We start from the raw sequence: 17,545 nt of genomic DNA, 5'->3' as shown, positions 1-17,545 counted from the left end.
TATAACTAGGTTCCATCATTCCTTCCATACCTATCATTTTCATGCAAAATCATTTTGGTCACAAAGTAGTATATTGTAGAATTTGTGCAAGGGAGAATCTTGGTTTTCACGAAAAGGAATTATAATTCATTTGCTCCTATAATGGATTATAGCATTATATGCTACACATGCAACGATTTCGGGCACACAACATGGTTTTGCAGAAATACTTTTGCTAAGCCTCTTAGACAAAACAAAGAGGATGTTCCTGACAAAAGAAATGATGAATCAACTAAGGTTTGGAAGAAGCAGGAGCAAGTCAAATAAAGAAGAATCCATGTTTGTTAGCTCTACACGCACGAAACAAAGGAGATAGATGGTATGTTGATAGTTGTTGTTCAAGACACATGATAGGTGACAAAAGTAAATTCCTTAATCTTGAACAAATAGATGGAGGGATGGTGAAGTTTGGAGACAACACTAAGAGAAATATAAAAGGAAAAGGGAGTCTTAGTCTGGACAGTGGAAAAACAAAAACTAAGGATTTCCTATATGTTAAAGGGTTGAAGCAGAATCTCCTAAGTGTAAGTCAATTGTGTGATCAAGTGCACACTCTTACATTTCATCTTGGAGGATGTGAAATTGATAGCAGATGCATATAGGACATCTAACAATCGCTACATCCTTAATGAAATCAAAAGCCAAAAATGTTACATTAAGATCAGTTGTAAGGAAGTCGTGAGAGATATGCCAAGAATCTCAAAGCTTGCAAACATCACTTGTAAGCAATGTCAACTTGGGAAGCCAACTAGAGTGAGTTTTAAATCAAAGGAACACTTTGCATCAAAACTGTTGGAGCTTTTACATGCATATCTTTGTGGTCCAACCAAAGCAAGAAGCATGCAAGGTGAAAGGTATTTTATGTTATTAATTGATGATTACTCTAGAATGACTTGGGTTACATTTTTAAAAGAAAAATCTGAAGCTCTTGACAGGTTTAAGGCATTCAAATCCTTGGGAGAGAGTGAATTAGGTTTGAAGATCAAATGTCTTGGATCAAATAGAGGAGAATTTACTTCCAATGAATTTGAAGATTTTTGTGAAAGGCATGAGATAAGAAGATAGTGTTCAGCTACAAGAACACAAAAAAATGGAGTTGTGGAAGGAAAGAGTAGAATAATCCAACAAATTGCCAGAGCCATGTTAAATGAGTCAAAGTTATGTGATACCTTTTGGAGAGATGTGGTTCGCATGATTTTCTACATTTTGAATTGTGCACAAATTAGAGTAAACGATAGAAAAATGCCATAGAAGCTATGGAAAGGGAGGCTTGCAACAATGAAATATTTCAAAGTATTTGGAAGCACATGTTATCTAGGAAAGTTCGATTCTAGAGCTGATGAAGGAAAGTGTACAAATGCTATAACAAGAGCTGCACAAGGTTGTTGAAAGTGCAAATGTGAAAGTTGATGAAGGAAGACACTATGAAGAAGAAGTTAAAGAAGATGTTCCAAAAAATGTGGAAGTTTGCAAAGGGGAAACAAAGGATGAAACTGAGAAAGAGATAGTTGAACAAGAGAACCTAAAGACACTAAGAGCACTACCTAAGACTCCATCCAAATTTGTCTAGAACTATGTAGAAGACTTGATCATTAGGGACAAAGATACAAGGGTTTAGACAAGGAGGAGATTTACTAGCACACCAGAACATGCAAATCTGTGGTTGCTCTCCAAAATAGAACCAAAGAACTTTACAAAAGAAAGTAAAGACAAGCATTGGATAAAGGTTATGGAAGAGCAGTTGGATCAAATTGAGAAGAATGAAACTTGGGAACTTGCCCCAAGACCTAAGGGCAAGAATGTCATCAACACTAAATGGGTTTTTAGAAAATAAGTGAATGACGATGGCCACCTCACAAGGAACAAAGCAAGGCTTGTATTCAAAGGATATGCTCAAGTTGAAGGAATTGATTTCGAAGAAACCTTTGATCCTGTTGCTTGTATGGAAGCCATAAGGATGTTTTTAGCCCTTGGCAGTTTTAAGAACTTTAAATTCTACCAGATGGATGTGAAATCAGCCTTCGTAAATGGAAACTTGGAGGAAGAAATGTACATTGACAACTAGAAGGATTTCTACTATTAGAGAATGAGGAATATGTACGGAAGCTATAAAGATGTTTTTAGCCCTTGCTAGTTTTAAGAACTTCAAATTCTACCAAATGGATGTGAAATCAGCCTTCCTAAATGGAAACTTGGAGGAAGAAATGTACATTGACAACTAGAAGGATTTCTACTATCAAAGAATGAGGAATATGTTTGCAAGGCTTCAAAAGGGGAATTACGGATAGAAATCTTTATATCAAGAATGAAGGAGATGATTTGTTGATTGTTGTGCTCTATGTGGATGATATCAATTTTGGAGGTAGCAGTGACAAGAAGTGCCAAGAATTTGCCACAAATATGGAGGAGTTTGAAATGTCAATGCTTGGTGAGTTGTCCTTCCTTGTGTTGCAAATTTCCTAATCAGATAAGGGAATATTTATTTCACAAACCAAGTATATTAAGATGTTGAAGAAATTCAGGATGGAAGACTACAATCTAGTGAGCACTCCCATGGTTGCAAGATGCAAATTAAGTAAATATGGTGAATCTCTTCAGGCTAACAAAACTCTATATAGGTCCATCATTGGAAGTTTCGTATATGTGACAACTACATGACGTAACATTATGCAAGTAGTAGGATTGGTGGCACACTTTTAGGTAGCACCAAGGGAAACTTGTGCAAGTAGTCAAGCGGATTTTCAAATAGCTAAAGGGCACCATGGATTTTGGGTTGTGGTATTCAATATGTGAATAGTTCACCCTTACAACATTTATGGATGTGGATTGTGTTAGATAATTGTCATTGATGTCAAAGGTTGATGCATAAATCAGATTTTACAGCTGCCAAGAAAGGAAAGCAAATCACAAAGCTAGCCACCACTTTTAGAAGGAAACAAGAAAAGAATGTTTGAGGATATGAGCTGCCATGAAAGGAAAGAAAATCACATAAAGATGCCAACCACTATTAGAAGTAAACAAGAAAAGAATGAGGATATGATAGATTAAAACCAAATATGTTTTCTCTCATAAAAAGAAAGATTTAATGTGGCATAAAAAGAAAGTTGTAAAAATCTAATTTATGTTATAAAAAGAAAGATTTAAAGCAGATTTGATAAGGTTTCATAATCAGATTTGGGTGCCCAAAATATTTTAGAAATCTTCCATTTTTTTGAGAATCCAAACAGCAGTGCCATTTTTAGTAGGTTTTATTCTTGAAGAGTTTTATGGATGTTAATGAAACAAAAGAATATTAAGAAGTTTATTTCTCTCCTGCATTTTCTAGGCATGTTGAAAATAGGTATGTTATGAATATTTTGGAACTGGGTTGCTCTTAGTTTTGAACAAAATTTTATTTCCAGATCAGAAATAAAATCTCTGAATTGAAAAGTTGTAATATTTCCTATTTATCTGCACTATATTTTTCATTTGAAACCATTGCAATGACAATCAAACAAATTCGAAAAACAAAATAAAATCAAAGCACAACAGGGCTGCATATTACAGAGGAAGGACGAGTGATTTTGATAAGAGTCCTAATGCTGTTAGGAGACAAACTTTCCTAGCCACTAGCTTTAAGACGTTTAATTAAAGGTTAAGAAAAGTATTGCAACCTTTTTAAGGAGTAGCGTTTGAATCTGCATTTTGAAGAGTCATGAGTGATTTAGGACTGTTAACCAGCAGTCACTAGAACCAAAAATGGAAAACTTTTTGAGGGGATGTGGAGTTTAAAATGAAGAATTTTAGATGCCATGCTTGAAAGGTCATTAGGTAAGACTCCTAATCCTTTTGGACTGTGATGAAATTGACACCGGCTCGTGGGAACGAAAGAATATTTAATCAAACATCTGAAGTTGCTGAATATACCTGTCAACTGATTTTATAGATGACTGCAGCATCTTGGAGGAGCTATTGGACTGTGAAATCAGGCACTTAACTACACCTGGTCACCTACAGCATGCCAGTAAAAGTCCATTTGGTCACTCCATTTATTAATCTTTCAGCTGTGTGCATCAAACTTGTTATTATAAGGTCAGGAGTGTACATCCTTTGTACTTGCTGTTCGTAAATAAATGATATTCATTGATTTACTGTGGCATTGATTGTGAAATCTGTATATAATGTTCTATATTATAATGTCACAATGAGCTTCAAATCAAACATGTGAGGAATTATGTTCATATAAAGTTTAGAAGGGAAGTACATGTTACCACAGACATACTGAAATACCTCGAACATCTACACAATATAAGTTTGGGATTATACAAGTTTGAATTATTTTCTCAAAGGCGTTAGACAATCTTTCCCATGAACATTTTTCTGTTGTTGCATCTATGAACCAGTCAATTGCCACTCCCCTGAGTGTGGCTGGGAATGACATTAATGAATAGCATCCATTGGTTTGATTGTTAGCTATCCAAATCATTATGCATGTTTTGCAAATTAATCTTGCCAACTTTTGCCTCTCAGAATTTGGAGTTTGGTGGAGTAACCATCACTGGTTGTTCTTTTTGATGCGTCTGTAATGATGTGATCCTTGTCCTTAGGAGGGTCTGGCTGGACATTCCTCTACTCTTTCAGTACTGTTGGACATGTTATTTTGTGCCCGCAAATATTGGAGAGGTTTTTGGCCAATTGTCTAGCAAATAATGCTTCCATTTCTTAATTGCTTAAACTAATACATACATTTCTTTAATGTATATAGGATAGCTCTTGTTGCAAAAGAAAATTCTTCTAAATGATGACAAATTGGCTTACCTCTTTGCACCAAAATTTCCCCATAGCATGCTCGTTTGCATTAATTTCAATTCACATCACTGCTGCAAACTAGCAAGATAATGTAGTGGTGAATGGATGATTTCTTGTTTTAATTACTGATTGCTGCAATAACATGTTGATATTCTGTAATGAGGGAGAACTGATAAAATCTTCATCATGCACTATTTATCTCCAACAAATTTCCTGGTCTTGATGGGACATTCAAACTTAGGCCAATTTTTGAAAGCCTTAACGTTTTCTGTGTCCACCCTTAGTTCTTTTCCAACCACATGGTGTAATGAGACCTTATTATTTTGTAATTCACATTGCACGAAAGGATTTTTGCTTTCAACACTTGAAAGACTTATTCGAAATAAATTTGGCATTTTCTTCCAAGTAGTAATGAAACAGTGAAAACGCTAATATCATCTAGATACACTGACAGCTATATCCATGCAAGGTCTGAAAACATCATTCACCAGAGTCATAAATGCAGTTGGTGCTCATCATAAATTAAATGGAAGTACCAATGATTCACAGTGCACACATACCTTGTTTCGTTTTGAAAGCAATCTTCCAAATATCCTCCAAACAAACTTGATAGGAGAAGAATCTAATATCTAGTTTAGTGAAATGTTTAGCATGCTGAAGTTGGTCCGACAATATTCTTTTTGCAGGAATGGATGCCTAATTTTTATGATAATCTTATTGAAGTCTCTCTATAACAGGACCATTATTATTAGACTTTAGCTGCATAGATTAAGATCTTTTCTTTTGTTATTTGTATTTAGTTACTTTTCATAACATTGGGTCTTTTTACTTTTGTAATTCTCTTTCAGAACAGATTGTAATTTCACATCCCATAGACCTATTTTTGTTATACATGGATAATAATATTTTTTACCTTTCTCTCTTTCATAGTCAAAAGTATTATTAACTTGGATCGTCTAAGAAGACATACTTGACAACCTTTTTTGTATTTATGTTTTGTGATTTTTCATTATATCAGTTCACGAGGTTGATTCCCTTATGATTAATTAAAATGATGCAAAGAATGTATTGAATTTATGCATAGGTCATAAGTGACACAAGCATAAATATGTTCTTCTGTCATTTTATGCCTTATATAAGTATTTTATGAACATTTTTCTAAATAAGTTTTTGCATCTTCTTGAAATGAATCATGGAGCAATGAGGTTTCCGTTTACATATCAAGTGTTTCTTTTGTTCTTTGAGGATCTTTTGGGACTTGGTTATTTTATTGCATGACGCATATGGAATCTTTCCTATCAATGATGCTACCTTACACAGTTTTTATTTAGAGGGGAAATCCATGATTTAGTTATCCTGTAAACAAACACCTAGTTTATTTGGTTCTTGTTTAGTTATCCTGTAAACAAACACCTGTAATCTCTTATTGATGTTTTGAGATTTCTTAATTGGTCATGTTTGTCTATTATGTTGCAGGTTTATGAGCGTTTTGATTGCAGTTCAGTCTTAGATGTTGATGATAAGCGATTTGAATTTTTTACTAAAAAGGTTAGTACAAGCACTCTAACAATTTCAAAGTGGTCAAAACATTACATGGAAAACATATATTGAATGCAAGTCAATATTCTTTACATTATGAAGACGAAAGTAATGTTTCTGATGGAAAATGTTGTGTTGCAACAGAAGAAACATTGTTTATTGTTGGTGATTACTACCCAGAAAGATGCTTGCTGAATGCTCAGTGTCATGACCCCATTTAGAGTGATCCTTTGTTGACAGTCACTTCTACATTGTTTATAATTTGTGTTTGTATCCAATGAAAATTTGTATTTTTTTTGGAGAATTTTTTGAGGAATTGTACATTATATATGTAGCAGTCATAGTTACCCATAGGCTTGTACCCTAACCTTTGGTACTGACCTTCATGGAGACCCGAGAGTCAACATACTGCCTAAAGATATATGGAAGTGCCTCAGAAGCCAACCCTTTGGTTACCGACATTCAAAGTAGTAGGCACCCACGAGCATGGTATTAAGCCATTGGGAACATTAGTTCTTGTTGAATTTTGTGGTCATTCCATTGGAGAAGAGACCATATGACACATTACTTGGGAGAGGATGGGTGATTGCAACAAAGGCGGACCATAATTGGAAACGAAGCACACTCTCCATAGAGAATAACGAGAGTATGTACATCAATTTGAGAAATCAAGTTGTAAGCAAAGAAATGGCATCCTTCAATTTGGAGTCAAAAGGAGGAGAATTCATAATGGAAGAAGAAAGAAGATTCATGGAATCAAATGATGAAGGTGTCTTAGACCTCCAACATTTCTCTAAGAATGAAAAAAGCTATTGCAATGGGCTTTTACATTAGCAAATGGAAGACTATGAAGTGTTCTACCTTGATTGCAACTAACTCTATTCTCAAAAAGGTTGTGGGTCACGAGATCTACTTGTTCATGGACAGGTTTTTCAAGCATAGCCAAATAAGCATAACCGAGGAGGATAGGTATAGGTTGAATACTATATTTGTCATAGAAGATGGGGTTTATACATACAATCAGATATCGTTCGGTTTGTGCAATGCTCTGACAACTTTTCAAAGGATAATCCTACAAATCTGACATAATGTCAGTTGGAAACTTCTAAGTGTTTTTGGACAACTAGTCAATTTGTAGTGATCAGGAGACTCATTTGAAAGCACTCAGGGAAAGAGCAGCACAGTTGGTGTTGAATCCAAAGAAGTGTCAATTCATGGTACCACAGTGCAGAATATTGGGCTACATAGTCTGTAAAGTCGGATTGAAGATCGACCTTGACAAAAGAAGAGTGATCATATAGATGGAAGCCCGTCAAAACATCATGAGCTAAGGACCAAGAGAAGGCGTTCAATGAAGTGAAAGTACGATTAATAAGCTTACCTATTCTTACACACTCAAATTGGAGTGAGTTTCATGTACATGTAGATGCATCTAACTATGCAATCAAGCAACACTTGCGCAAGTGGGACCCCAAGGCCCCAAGGATTGTATCATCCAGTCTTCTTTGCTAGTTTTCTTTGCCAGTCAATTACTGTTGAAGGCAGAGAAGAATTACAATACGATGGAGAGGGAAGCACTCTAGATGGTGTATTCAATGTAGAAGTTTAGGCACTAGTTTTGGCAACACTATTCACCTTTTTCATCAATCATCGGGTCCTTATGTACTTGGTAAACAATTCCATCATCTAAGGTCTGGTAAGTAGGTGGCTTTTACTATTGCAAAAAATTACATTTATCATTATTGTTCGGCTAGGGAAAAGCCATTCCATTGCCAATTAGTTGCCAAGAATTAAGTTGGGTGAAGAACTTGAGAGAGTGAATAAAGACTTCCTAGATTCCCATTTGTTTCAAATTGCAAGATGCTACAAGAACATGTTGACGTGTCTAAAGTCGCATCCCCGCAAACTCCATCCAGCCAACGCAGAATAGAATGTACTCACTGAGTATCCTATCCTCTCTTGAGATAAGGAAATCCCTAATGCTATTTTTATGTTTGATCAAAGGGGACGACCTCAAGGTTTTGATTGTCAAGTCTTGACTACGGGATTACTCAGTGGTTTGATGTGTTTTGCTGGAAACACAAAGGGGACTTACGGTGAGATGGATAATTGTTGGATGAGTTCCCTAAAATTCTAACAGTTTCGTTATCGGTTGATTTGAGTTAGATGATACTATTTCAGCTGGACTGCAGATTCTTCTTGGTAAAAAGGGGAAAAAGAGGGATAGGGAAAAGAGATACAGAAAATCTAACTAACTAACCAAGATAGCATACTCGAAAAACAGACAGACACCTCCAAATAACCAGACTAAACACTATCAGCTATTTAAGCACAATATTTGTATGAATCTAGTGCGATCTTCGAGGAAAATAGAGTTTTCATGCTATTAAACACAACTTCAGAACTTTAACATTCATTCACTAAGTGTTCAATAACCCAACTAAGCATATGAGAAGGTTCAGATTAACCATGCAAAAGGAATGACAATCAGTCAGTCCCTAATGGTATGAACAGTGAGGATTCTATCAGATGTTTATCTAGAAAATGCTACAGAGAAATGAAAGAAACATAACAGAATAATTCAAATGGTGAAGAAGGAGACCATGCACTCACAATGAAATAGAAACAGCCTTAACTTTGCATTAAATCCTGTGTAAATTTTGCCAGAGCTTCAGCAACAACCCATGAACTTGATACAAAATGAGGGAAAACCAGTCCCCTTTAAATAGGTTTCCAAAAACAGATGAATGGCCAAGATCTAAACTAAACAAGTGGCCCAAATTCATCTTTACAAAAGGTACCCATACCCATAAATGGAGGGTAGATATCAGCAACCACCCAAAAGGGGAGCAATAACTACCTAAAAAGGTAATTAAAATTATCCATAACAATTCAAAAAGTGCACATGCACAAAAGTTTTAAAGTTTACAGCTGACTTGGCAGTCAAATATGAACTTTGGCCAAAAAGTGACTTTTTCAAATTTGAAAGAAAAAAGCACTTTAGGAAAGCACTTTCTCTTTTCCAGCTGTAGATTCCTCGGTGATGAATTCAACCTCGTCGTGCAGGTACTCTCCCTAGATATCCTGATTGGCTGCACGCTCAACCCGAACGTAGTCCTGAAATCTCAGGCATAACTTGAATAATTCGGTCGTCGACGCCATAGGTGGATTGAACATTTTGTAATGGATACCTTGTAGGAGGCTATCCAAATTCTCCAGCTCCTCTCTCCAATATGACTTGTGATTTGCAAAACATGATATGTCCGCTTGAAACCTGTTGTGACGTTTTCACACATCGCCCCATTGCAAATGGGGACCCATGTTTTTTTGCTTTTTAGGGTTTGTCTTTTTAGGTTTTTTAGGGTTTTGTTAGTTAGCCTTTGCATTTTGAGTGCTGTCGGGGAGATCAATAGGGTAGCAAGTCCGGCTTGAGTGAGGTCCTGATCCTGAAATTTGGCTAAGTCTGGAATGTCCTGATCCTGAATTTGACTAAGTCTGGAAACTGAAAAACCTCAAAAAACTAGATTTTGCTATATAACTCCTGGAGGTCTGAAACCACTCTCAAACATCCTGAAAGTATATATGGAATATAACTTAAAGTATAAGAAAGAAGAAACATATAAGGAAATGTCACTTATACTTAAATGTTATATTCCATTACAATTATCCTGATAGAGAGTGCGAAGAGTCAAATTTCGCTCGTGTCCTTCTCCAAGGGTCCAGAGCGAAAAGCGCTCCTGTCCCTCACCAAGGGACCAGAGCGAAAATACTTATTTGAGCCATTCCTGACCGTGTTTGGACGAATTGAGACATCAAAGGCATGGTGAAGGACGAAATGAGCATGATAGAGCATCCAGACTTGATCAAAAACAACGAAATGATGAAGTTTTTGCCTAGAGGGTCAAATTCGCTCCTGTCCCTCACTGAAGGACCAGAGCGAAATTCTTCATAAGGTACGATCTGGGCAAAGACCAAGCAAGTTTTATGTTTGAAGGCAAGAAAGGAGGCGAGATGAACGCATTTAAGACAAATTGAAGATTATGAAACGCCAACAAGGGACCAAAATGTCCTAGTTCGCTCCTGTCCCTCAGGAAGGGACCAGAGCGATTTTTGTTTTAGATGATTTTCTTGCCAAGCTACAATGAATTCCAAGGCATGGATGAATGAAAGGGGACATTACGAGACCGTTGAAGATAATTTGCGAAGATGATAAAGTGAGATGAAGCCCACAAGAGCAAAATCGCTCCTGTCCCTCTCCAAGGGACCAGGGCGATATGATGATTATATTGCCTCTTCTTCAAATTCAAATCACTCCAAGGCGAAGAACAAGGTGCCAAGGACGTTTCGAAGCGTCTCAATCAAGCACGAAGCATCAAAGGTCGTCAACATTGAAGGATTTACATCAAGACACCTAACTCGCTCCTGTCCCTCTCCAAGGGACCAGAGCGAAATTCCTATAAATGCCTAGATTTCAAAAGTTTGCCAAGTACCAAGCGACTAAGAAGGATCGAGGGACTTTATTTTACACGATGAAAGTGATTGCAAGTTGGTCAAAACAAGGACAAGCTCAAAACGTTGAAGTTCGCTCCTGTCCCTCTCCAAGGGACCAGAGCGATATTGATTATATTGGCCAAATCTCTCAAAAATCACGTTAAGTCAAGGTTTTGCGGGGTCATACAAGGTCTAAGATGTCTTTTGAAGATGATATACAAAGGTTTTGACGTCAAAATATTATCAATTGAGCCAAGGAGCCTATATCGCTCCTGTCCTTTGGACAGGGACCAAAGCGATTTCATTAAAAACACTCATGCTCCTTCAAAACCAAGACAAGGCAAGGGTAGGCGAAGTTAAGGACGTCCTTTGGAAGACAATGAACGAAGAACGAAGATCAAGTGTTTGCAAATTTGAGCCAGGACATGGAGATCGCTCCTGTCCCTCAGCAAGGGACCAGGGCGATATTTGCCAAAACACATGATATCCTTTAAAGATCACGTTGAAATAAGGTTGCACAAGGTTTTAAACATCATTTGGAAGGTGATACAAAGGGAGATAGACGTTAAATATTACCAGTTTGAGCTTAAAATGGAGAAAAGACAAGGATCGCTCCTGTCCCTCTCCAAGGGACAAGGGCGATGATCCTTTAAACATCAAAATGCCTTGTGAAAATCAAGTGGAACAAGCATGGAATGAACAAGCGAGGTTATTATTCACCATACGAGGAAAAGTTGATATCCAAATGGAGAATTTCAAGTGAAAACATTAGGATCGTTCCTGTCCCTCTCCAAGGGACCAGGGCGATATCACATCTTAAAGACATTCCTTCGCACAAACAAGTCAATCAAACTTGAAGGACCCAGCTAAAATGCCGATTTGAACGTAAGGATCAAGATTTTGGACGTCAAAAATGCAAGGATCAAGACCAAATTGATGGATCGCTCCTGTCCCTCAGTCAGGGACCAGGGCGATGAGGTACGTATTATTTCATTTTCAAAAATTTGGCGCTCGAACACATTTCTTTAAATTTATTTTAAATGCTAAAATCGATGGATTGCAAATTTAATTAAAAATGGCATTTAAAATTTGCGCTTGATATTTATTAATTATTTTTGCCTTTATAAAAATCGAAATTTATTAATTTAAATAATAAAGGCATTTAATAATTAATTATTAATTAATAAAAAAATCAAATGGGGCGCTTGATTTAAAAATTTGTTTCATTTTACAAGGGTCGACCTTTTAAGTTTATTTTAAATTTGTCTTATTTACCAAAGTCGGCCTAAGATCAATATGAAGGTAAGCGCCTATAAAGGGAAGGTGGTTTATTCATTTCAAATCATCATTTAACATCCTTCATTAGCATGCGATTTAGAGAATACAAAGGAGGTGCGAAATTGTCATTCAAGAGGAGGGCGCAGACATCATCAAAGGAGTGCGAGCTTAGTCTCAAGTTGGGCGAACTTGCCAAAGACCACGTCAAAGATATCCTCAAGGGTGATGAATTGATAAAGGGATCGTTCATTTAAAGGAGATCACGTTGAGGCCATCTAATTTTGATTTTTGCCTAGGCAAATTCTTTGTTTTGCATTCTAGAGTTAGCTCTCAAGAGAGGTATGGCGATATGGATTTATTGCTTTTGAACGTTGATCGTCATAGCTTAAATTTTGAATTTTGAAATTTTGAATTCATAGCTCAGTCGTTTTTAGGAAATGATTAATAAAGGACTTATCATTAAAGTTTCCTAAAATTTGCTCTCTAATTTATGTTATGTATTGCAAAATCATGGTACTAATTTTGAAATGTTGTGTAGGCATCAAATGGAGGTCTCTTCAAGGAAAATCAAGCCGGATCCAGGACGGTCTTCGCCAGGACGATCAAGTAAGGACAAGGGCGACCTTTTTCAATCCAGCGTTCCAAAGCGAGGTACATCATCTTCCTGCACATCAAGGACACAAGGAGTTAGAACAAGGGCTCGTTGAAGAAGCAAATAATTCCAAATGAATTAATTAAAGATAGCCTCTCAACGACATCAAATTGAATATCTAGCGAGCTACAAGTGTCAGATGAGGTGGCATCCCAGTCATCACTCCTCCAGTCAGTGTGGTCCACCTCAGCATGTCCAGATTCAATGTACCTAACTCATGGAAGGTGGCACAAACTCCGATGTACCTACCCCGGCTATCCATTGGTTGATTTTTCTAGAGGGGACATGTGTCCAAGCAATACAATTTTATCATTGGTCAAGCATTAAATGTTATGTAATGGTTGTAACAAACCCTAATTAGGGTTTTCATTGTAAAATCTTGGCCATTGATCTTGAATTGATTTAAGCCATCAAATTGTATTGTGGGCACTATATAAGCCCAGGCATTTTCATTTTGTAGAGGCTAATTAGCAATTGTTAGAGATAGTATGTAAATAGTTAGAATAGTTAGAGAATAGTTGGAAGCAATTAGAGTAGAATAGGAGGACAAGGCAAGAAATTGTTGCCATTGATTGTAAACAAACTCCATTTTCATTGAAGTAATGGTGAAATATGTCGTTTTCTTGCAATTTGCATGGTTTCTTGTTGAGTCTTCAATCTTAGATGGTAGATGATTAGATGAATGGAGGAAATGTGATTGATTGATGGTGGAATTCGTATATCCATACTACTAGCAGTTTGTTGATTGCAGACTTGCCTTGTGTAGTCAACTGGAATCGTTCAGCTTAAGCTCAATTTCAATTTGTTGCCTCTTCATTGATATGCATCAACTTGGATGGTATCTATGCCTGCGGTGATGATTTGAACATCATAAAGCTTCCCTTAGAAGATCGCACTAGTCTTGTGTAGATGTTCCATTGATGTCAAAACAAGATCTAGTTGGAGTTTCATCAAAAATCAAGTCATTGCTCCTACATTCTTAGTATTAGGATTAGATCCTCTCTTCGCCCTTATCCTTTTTTCATTTTTTTTCAAATCTAAGTCAGTAAGAGCCTGTGTCCAGCGAAGCAGATCGGAAGTTCAATCATCACATGTAAGTCCCCTTGTGATCCCAACAAATCACATCATACCACTGGAGCTTGTCCACACGTAGAGACCCTACATCAAAGAACCTTGGAGTCTACCTAACTGATCCTTTACGCGAATCTTCAGCAGTTAGAGACTATTTTCTCAAGAGAGGATAAGATGCCTTTAGGTATTTTATTCTGTGTATGATGGTGTACAAAATACACGTCAACAAAACCCAGCAGCAAAATATAGATCCTCTACGGAGTAAGTGACCCTGGGATTAAGCCTGTCCTCCCACTGTGGTTTCACTTCACTATCCTCCATACTATTTTTCCAACCGGGAACCATGGATTTGAGGATCCTTTCTCCAAGATCCTTCACATTTGATAAAGTGTCATTGCACTTATCATGCATCTTATTGATACTATCCCTCATGTCGTCCTTCATGCTAAGGGTCCAATACCACTCTTTGAAGGTATTGACACTATAAGGATTTAGGATAGTATCAATAGCAGGGATCTGAGAGCAGGTCCAAAATAGAGCCCTAATAAGGGGCAATCACCTCATGAGTGTTATAGCCATAGATGGCACACTCGCTGAAAACTCGGCGAGTGACAAAAACTCGTCGAGTTTTTGGACCTGGCGAGTAGTAATGACTTCTACTCGCCAGGAAAACTCGCCGAGTTTTTGCCAAAAACTCGCCGAGTTTTTGGCGAGTTTTTTGTCAAAAACTCTGCGAGTTTTAAAGAAAAACTCGCCTGGGTTAGCATAACAGCAAAAAAGGGCCAAAAATACATGCATTTTTTGTTTTTCTATATGGTTTTGGGCTGAGAAGGGGGAAACTCACTTGGAAGGGCCACCTTGAGAGCCCACTATGCCCTCAAGTAATCGCCGAGTTTTTTGGTCTGTCCGTCAGGATTCATATAAGTTATATTCCATATATACTGTCAGGATGTTTGAGAGTGGTTTCGGACCTCCAGGAGTTATAATGCAAAATCTAGTTTTTGGAGGATTCTTCAATTTTCCAGACTTAGTCAAATTTCAGGATCCTTCGGCGATGCCCCTTGACCCCAACTTTGAGTTGAAAGTTTGAAACTATGAGTATGAATGATGAAATTTCAAATATGATGAAAGTTTGAAAGTAGTTTTAGCTAGAGCTGGGGAGAGGAAGTTGTATTTACTTTTGGTTTTACAAAAACTATTTACTATTTTGCTTCCAGCCATCAGCATTTCTCATGAGGATGAGATTTTGTAGACACTTTGCAATCAAATATATCTAGAATCAGCTTGTTTCTTTTGTGTTATCATTTATTGACTCATTGGATGCATCTTCTCATTAAATTTTGCAAAAAAAATGCATTTTTTATTAAAATTAAGCATGTTTTTACGTTGCCGAGTTTTTCGCCGAGTTTTTCCGAGTTTTTCCCGAGTTTTTTTCTCAGGGGCTTGGCGAGTCGAGCCGAGTCGCGAGTAGTTCAACTATGGTTATAGCATTCTTTCTTCAGCTTACACATTTTTATAATAATGGCTTCCCTATGGAGGGCCATTTCGTGCAGATCCTTGAAGATTTGCTCTCCTCTTTTATTAATGCTTCGCATCCATTCCTTGACGGCCTTGGCGGTATCTCGTACTCCCTCAAATTTTGTGGTGGTCCTTTGCGCCAATGCTATAGGGGGATTTTGGGACTCGGTGGCATTACGCAACGGTCTTAGGAGTTGGTCAATATATCCTTCGGCTTGCTCATGTAATGTCCCCACTTTAGCAGTTGACCAAGCATATGTGCGTTAGCCTAGCTCTACATGGTCCCGAGGGCTAACAACGGGTTTAAAGGGATCCTGGAGTGTTTTGGCCTAGTCATTTCCAGTTCAGGCCAAAACGGAGTTGATTTACTTAGTTTCAGGCATGCTTACTATTTTTAGTAAGTCAACAGGACACAACTGAGGCTAGTTTTGGTGATTGGATTCGATACTCCTTGGCGAGAGCTTTCCGACGAGTTATCAGTCATGCTATTCGGAGTCCGATTGCTAGTATATTTTAATGCCTAAAGTGTTATTAAAGTAACATTTAATTTAATTGTAAAATATTAAAGTGTTACTTTAATATTTATTTTATGGGGATGTGTGCAAATCAAAGGGGCATCCAAGGGAGACATAAGTGAATATTTTAATATGTTTTATATTGCACATGTTTTATCCCACATTGTTTAAGTGAGTTGGGTCGACCCTTGGAGAAAGAATAAAAGGAAGCTTTTGTGGCTTCATTCAGCATGTTGAATTTGAGAAGAAATTGATGTGCGAGTTGCAGATCCTTTCTTGGCATTAGAGGATGTCTATCCTCTCGTGTGACATTCTAGACGTCATTCCCTTGGGGTTTGGCCTTTGGAATCCATTTCTTTCAGCTTCATTAACAGGCAGATTGGGTGCATTCTGGGTGCATTTCCAGCTACAGGCAGCAACACTATTTGGGTGTATTTCCAGCTACGGGCCGCAACACTATTCACGTGGGCACTATTCATGCGGTACTATTCACGCAGGCACTATTCACATGACACTATTCACGTGGCACTATTCACGCAACACTATTCATGTCATTGTAGCAGCAAGATTGGAAAACATTTGATGGAACACTATTGCTGGACTATTTAGTGAGTTGAAAAAATCTGCTATGTATTTGATTAATTCTGAAAATAACATCATATCAGCAGTAGTTCAATTTCCAGTTGCATATTATTGTAGTTTCATTCTTGTTCATATTCTGTGATTTCAATTCCATGTAAAACAAACCAACATTTCATTTCTGGAGCCATAAGGGAATTTAAAACATTAAACGAAGAAATAAGGAGTTGGATGCAAACTGTTTGATAAAATTCCTAGCAGCAGTTGGTATGGTTTTTGGGCATTCCGGGGTGTCCATTACAGTGGTATCAGAGCTTGTTTTTCCTGCCATCCTGTGAGGGTTTCATGCGTCCAGCACATCAGTATTACTTGAGGAGAAACAGGTCAAACACAAACCTACAGAATTCACCAGAGATTGAAGAGGAGGGTAACCCTTTTTCAGCACCAGCCATGGGTGACAGAGATGGGGAAAGGGGAGAACCTAGCACTAGGGAGATGCTCGGTGATCTTGCTAGGGGTTAGAGGGAGCTCCAGGCTACGTTGCAGCAGATGGCTATAGCATTTACACAACATTTGACGAGAGCAAATCAAGGCAATAATGCCAACCGAGGTAATAATGGCAACCAAGGTAATAATACCAATCAGGGTAATAATGCTAATCAGGGAGGTGGACAAGGTAATGGAGGTAATGGAGACGCATCGGTTAACAGGGGAACCAGGACATATGCTAGAGCAGGTTCTTCTACTACGGGACCACTCATGCCACAGTTTCCTCTGAAACAGAATGACCAGAATAATGTCAGTCCTACACAGCAAGAGATTCAAAATATGATTATGGATGATTGGAGGGACTCTAGCCCTAAGCTACAGGCTGAGATGACATTCAGGGAATATATGGATGTTAGACTCAAGAATATGCCCATGAGAGGAAACCGACAACAGAATTATGGGATGAGGAAGAAGTTGGGAAAGTTGTCTATTCCCTACTATGATGGTACAGGGAAGGCTTCAGCACGGACATGGGTCCAGGAATTAGATACTTATTTTCAGCTTAATCCCATGCTTGAGGAGGATG

General features: G+C 37.7%; 1 protein-coding gene across 6 annotated transcripts in view; it reads left to right on the top strand.

Moving 5' to 3' along the window:
- Positions 1 to 17,545, top strand: part of LOC131072453 (protein NUCLEOLAR FACTOR 1) — a 250,588-nt gene that overhangs the window by 181,972 nt on the left and 51,071 nt on the right. For all 6 annotated transcript variants that reach the window (XR_009372778.1, XM_058008619.2, XM_058008617.2 and 3 more), the window contains one exon: positions 6,304 to 6,375. Coding sequence is in view for 5 of the 6 variants with exons in the window: in XM_058008619.2 (XP_057864602.2) it covers positions 6,304 to 6,375 (72 nt within the window). In the remaining variant the exon portion in view is untranslated. The remainder of the gene's footprint in view (positions 1 to 6,303; positions 6,376 to 17,545) is intronic.

This window comes from Cryptomeria japonica, chromosome 5 (genome assembly GCF_030272615.1).
Source record: "Cryptomeria japonica chromosome 5, Sugi_1.0, whole genome shotgun sequence".
In the NCBI taxonomy this organism is placed as follows: Eukaryota; Viridiplantae; Streptophyta; class Pinopsida; order Cupressales; family Cupressaceae; genus Cryptomeria; species Cryptomeria japonica.
This window is presented reverse-complemented; position numbering and strand designations above follow the sequence as displayed.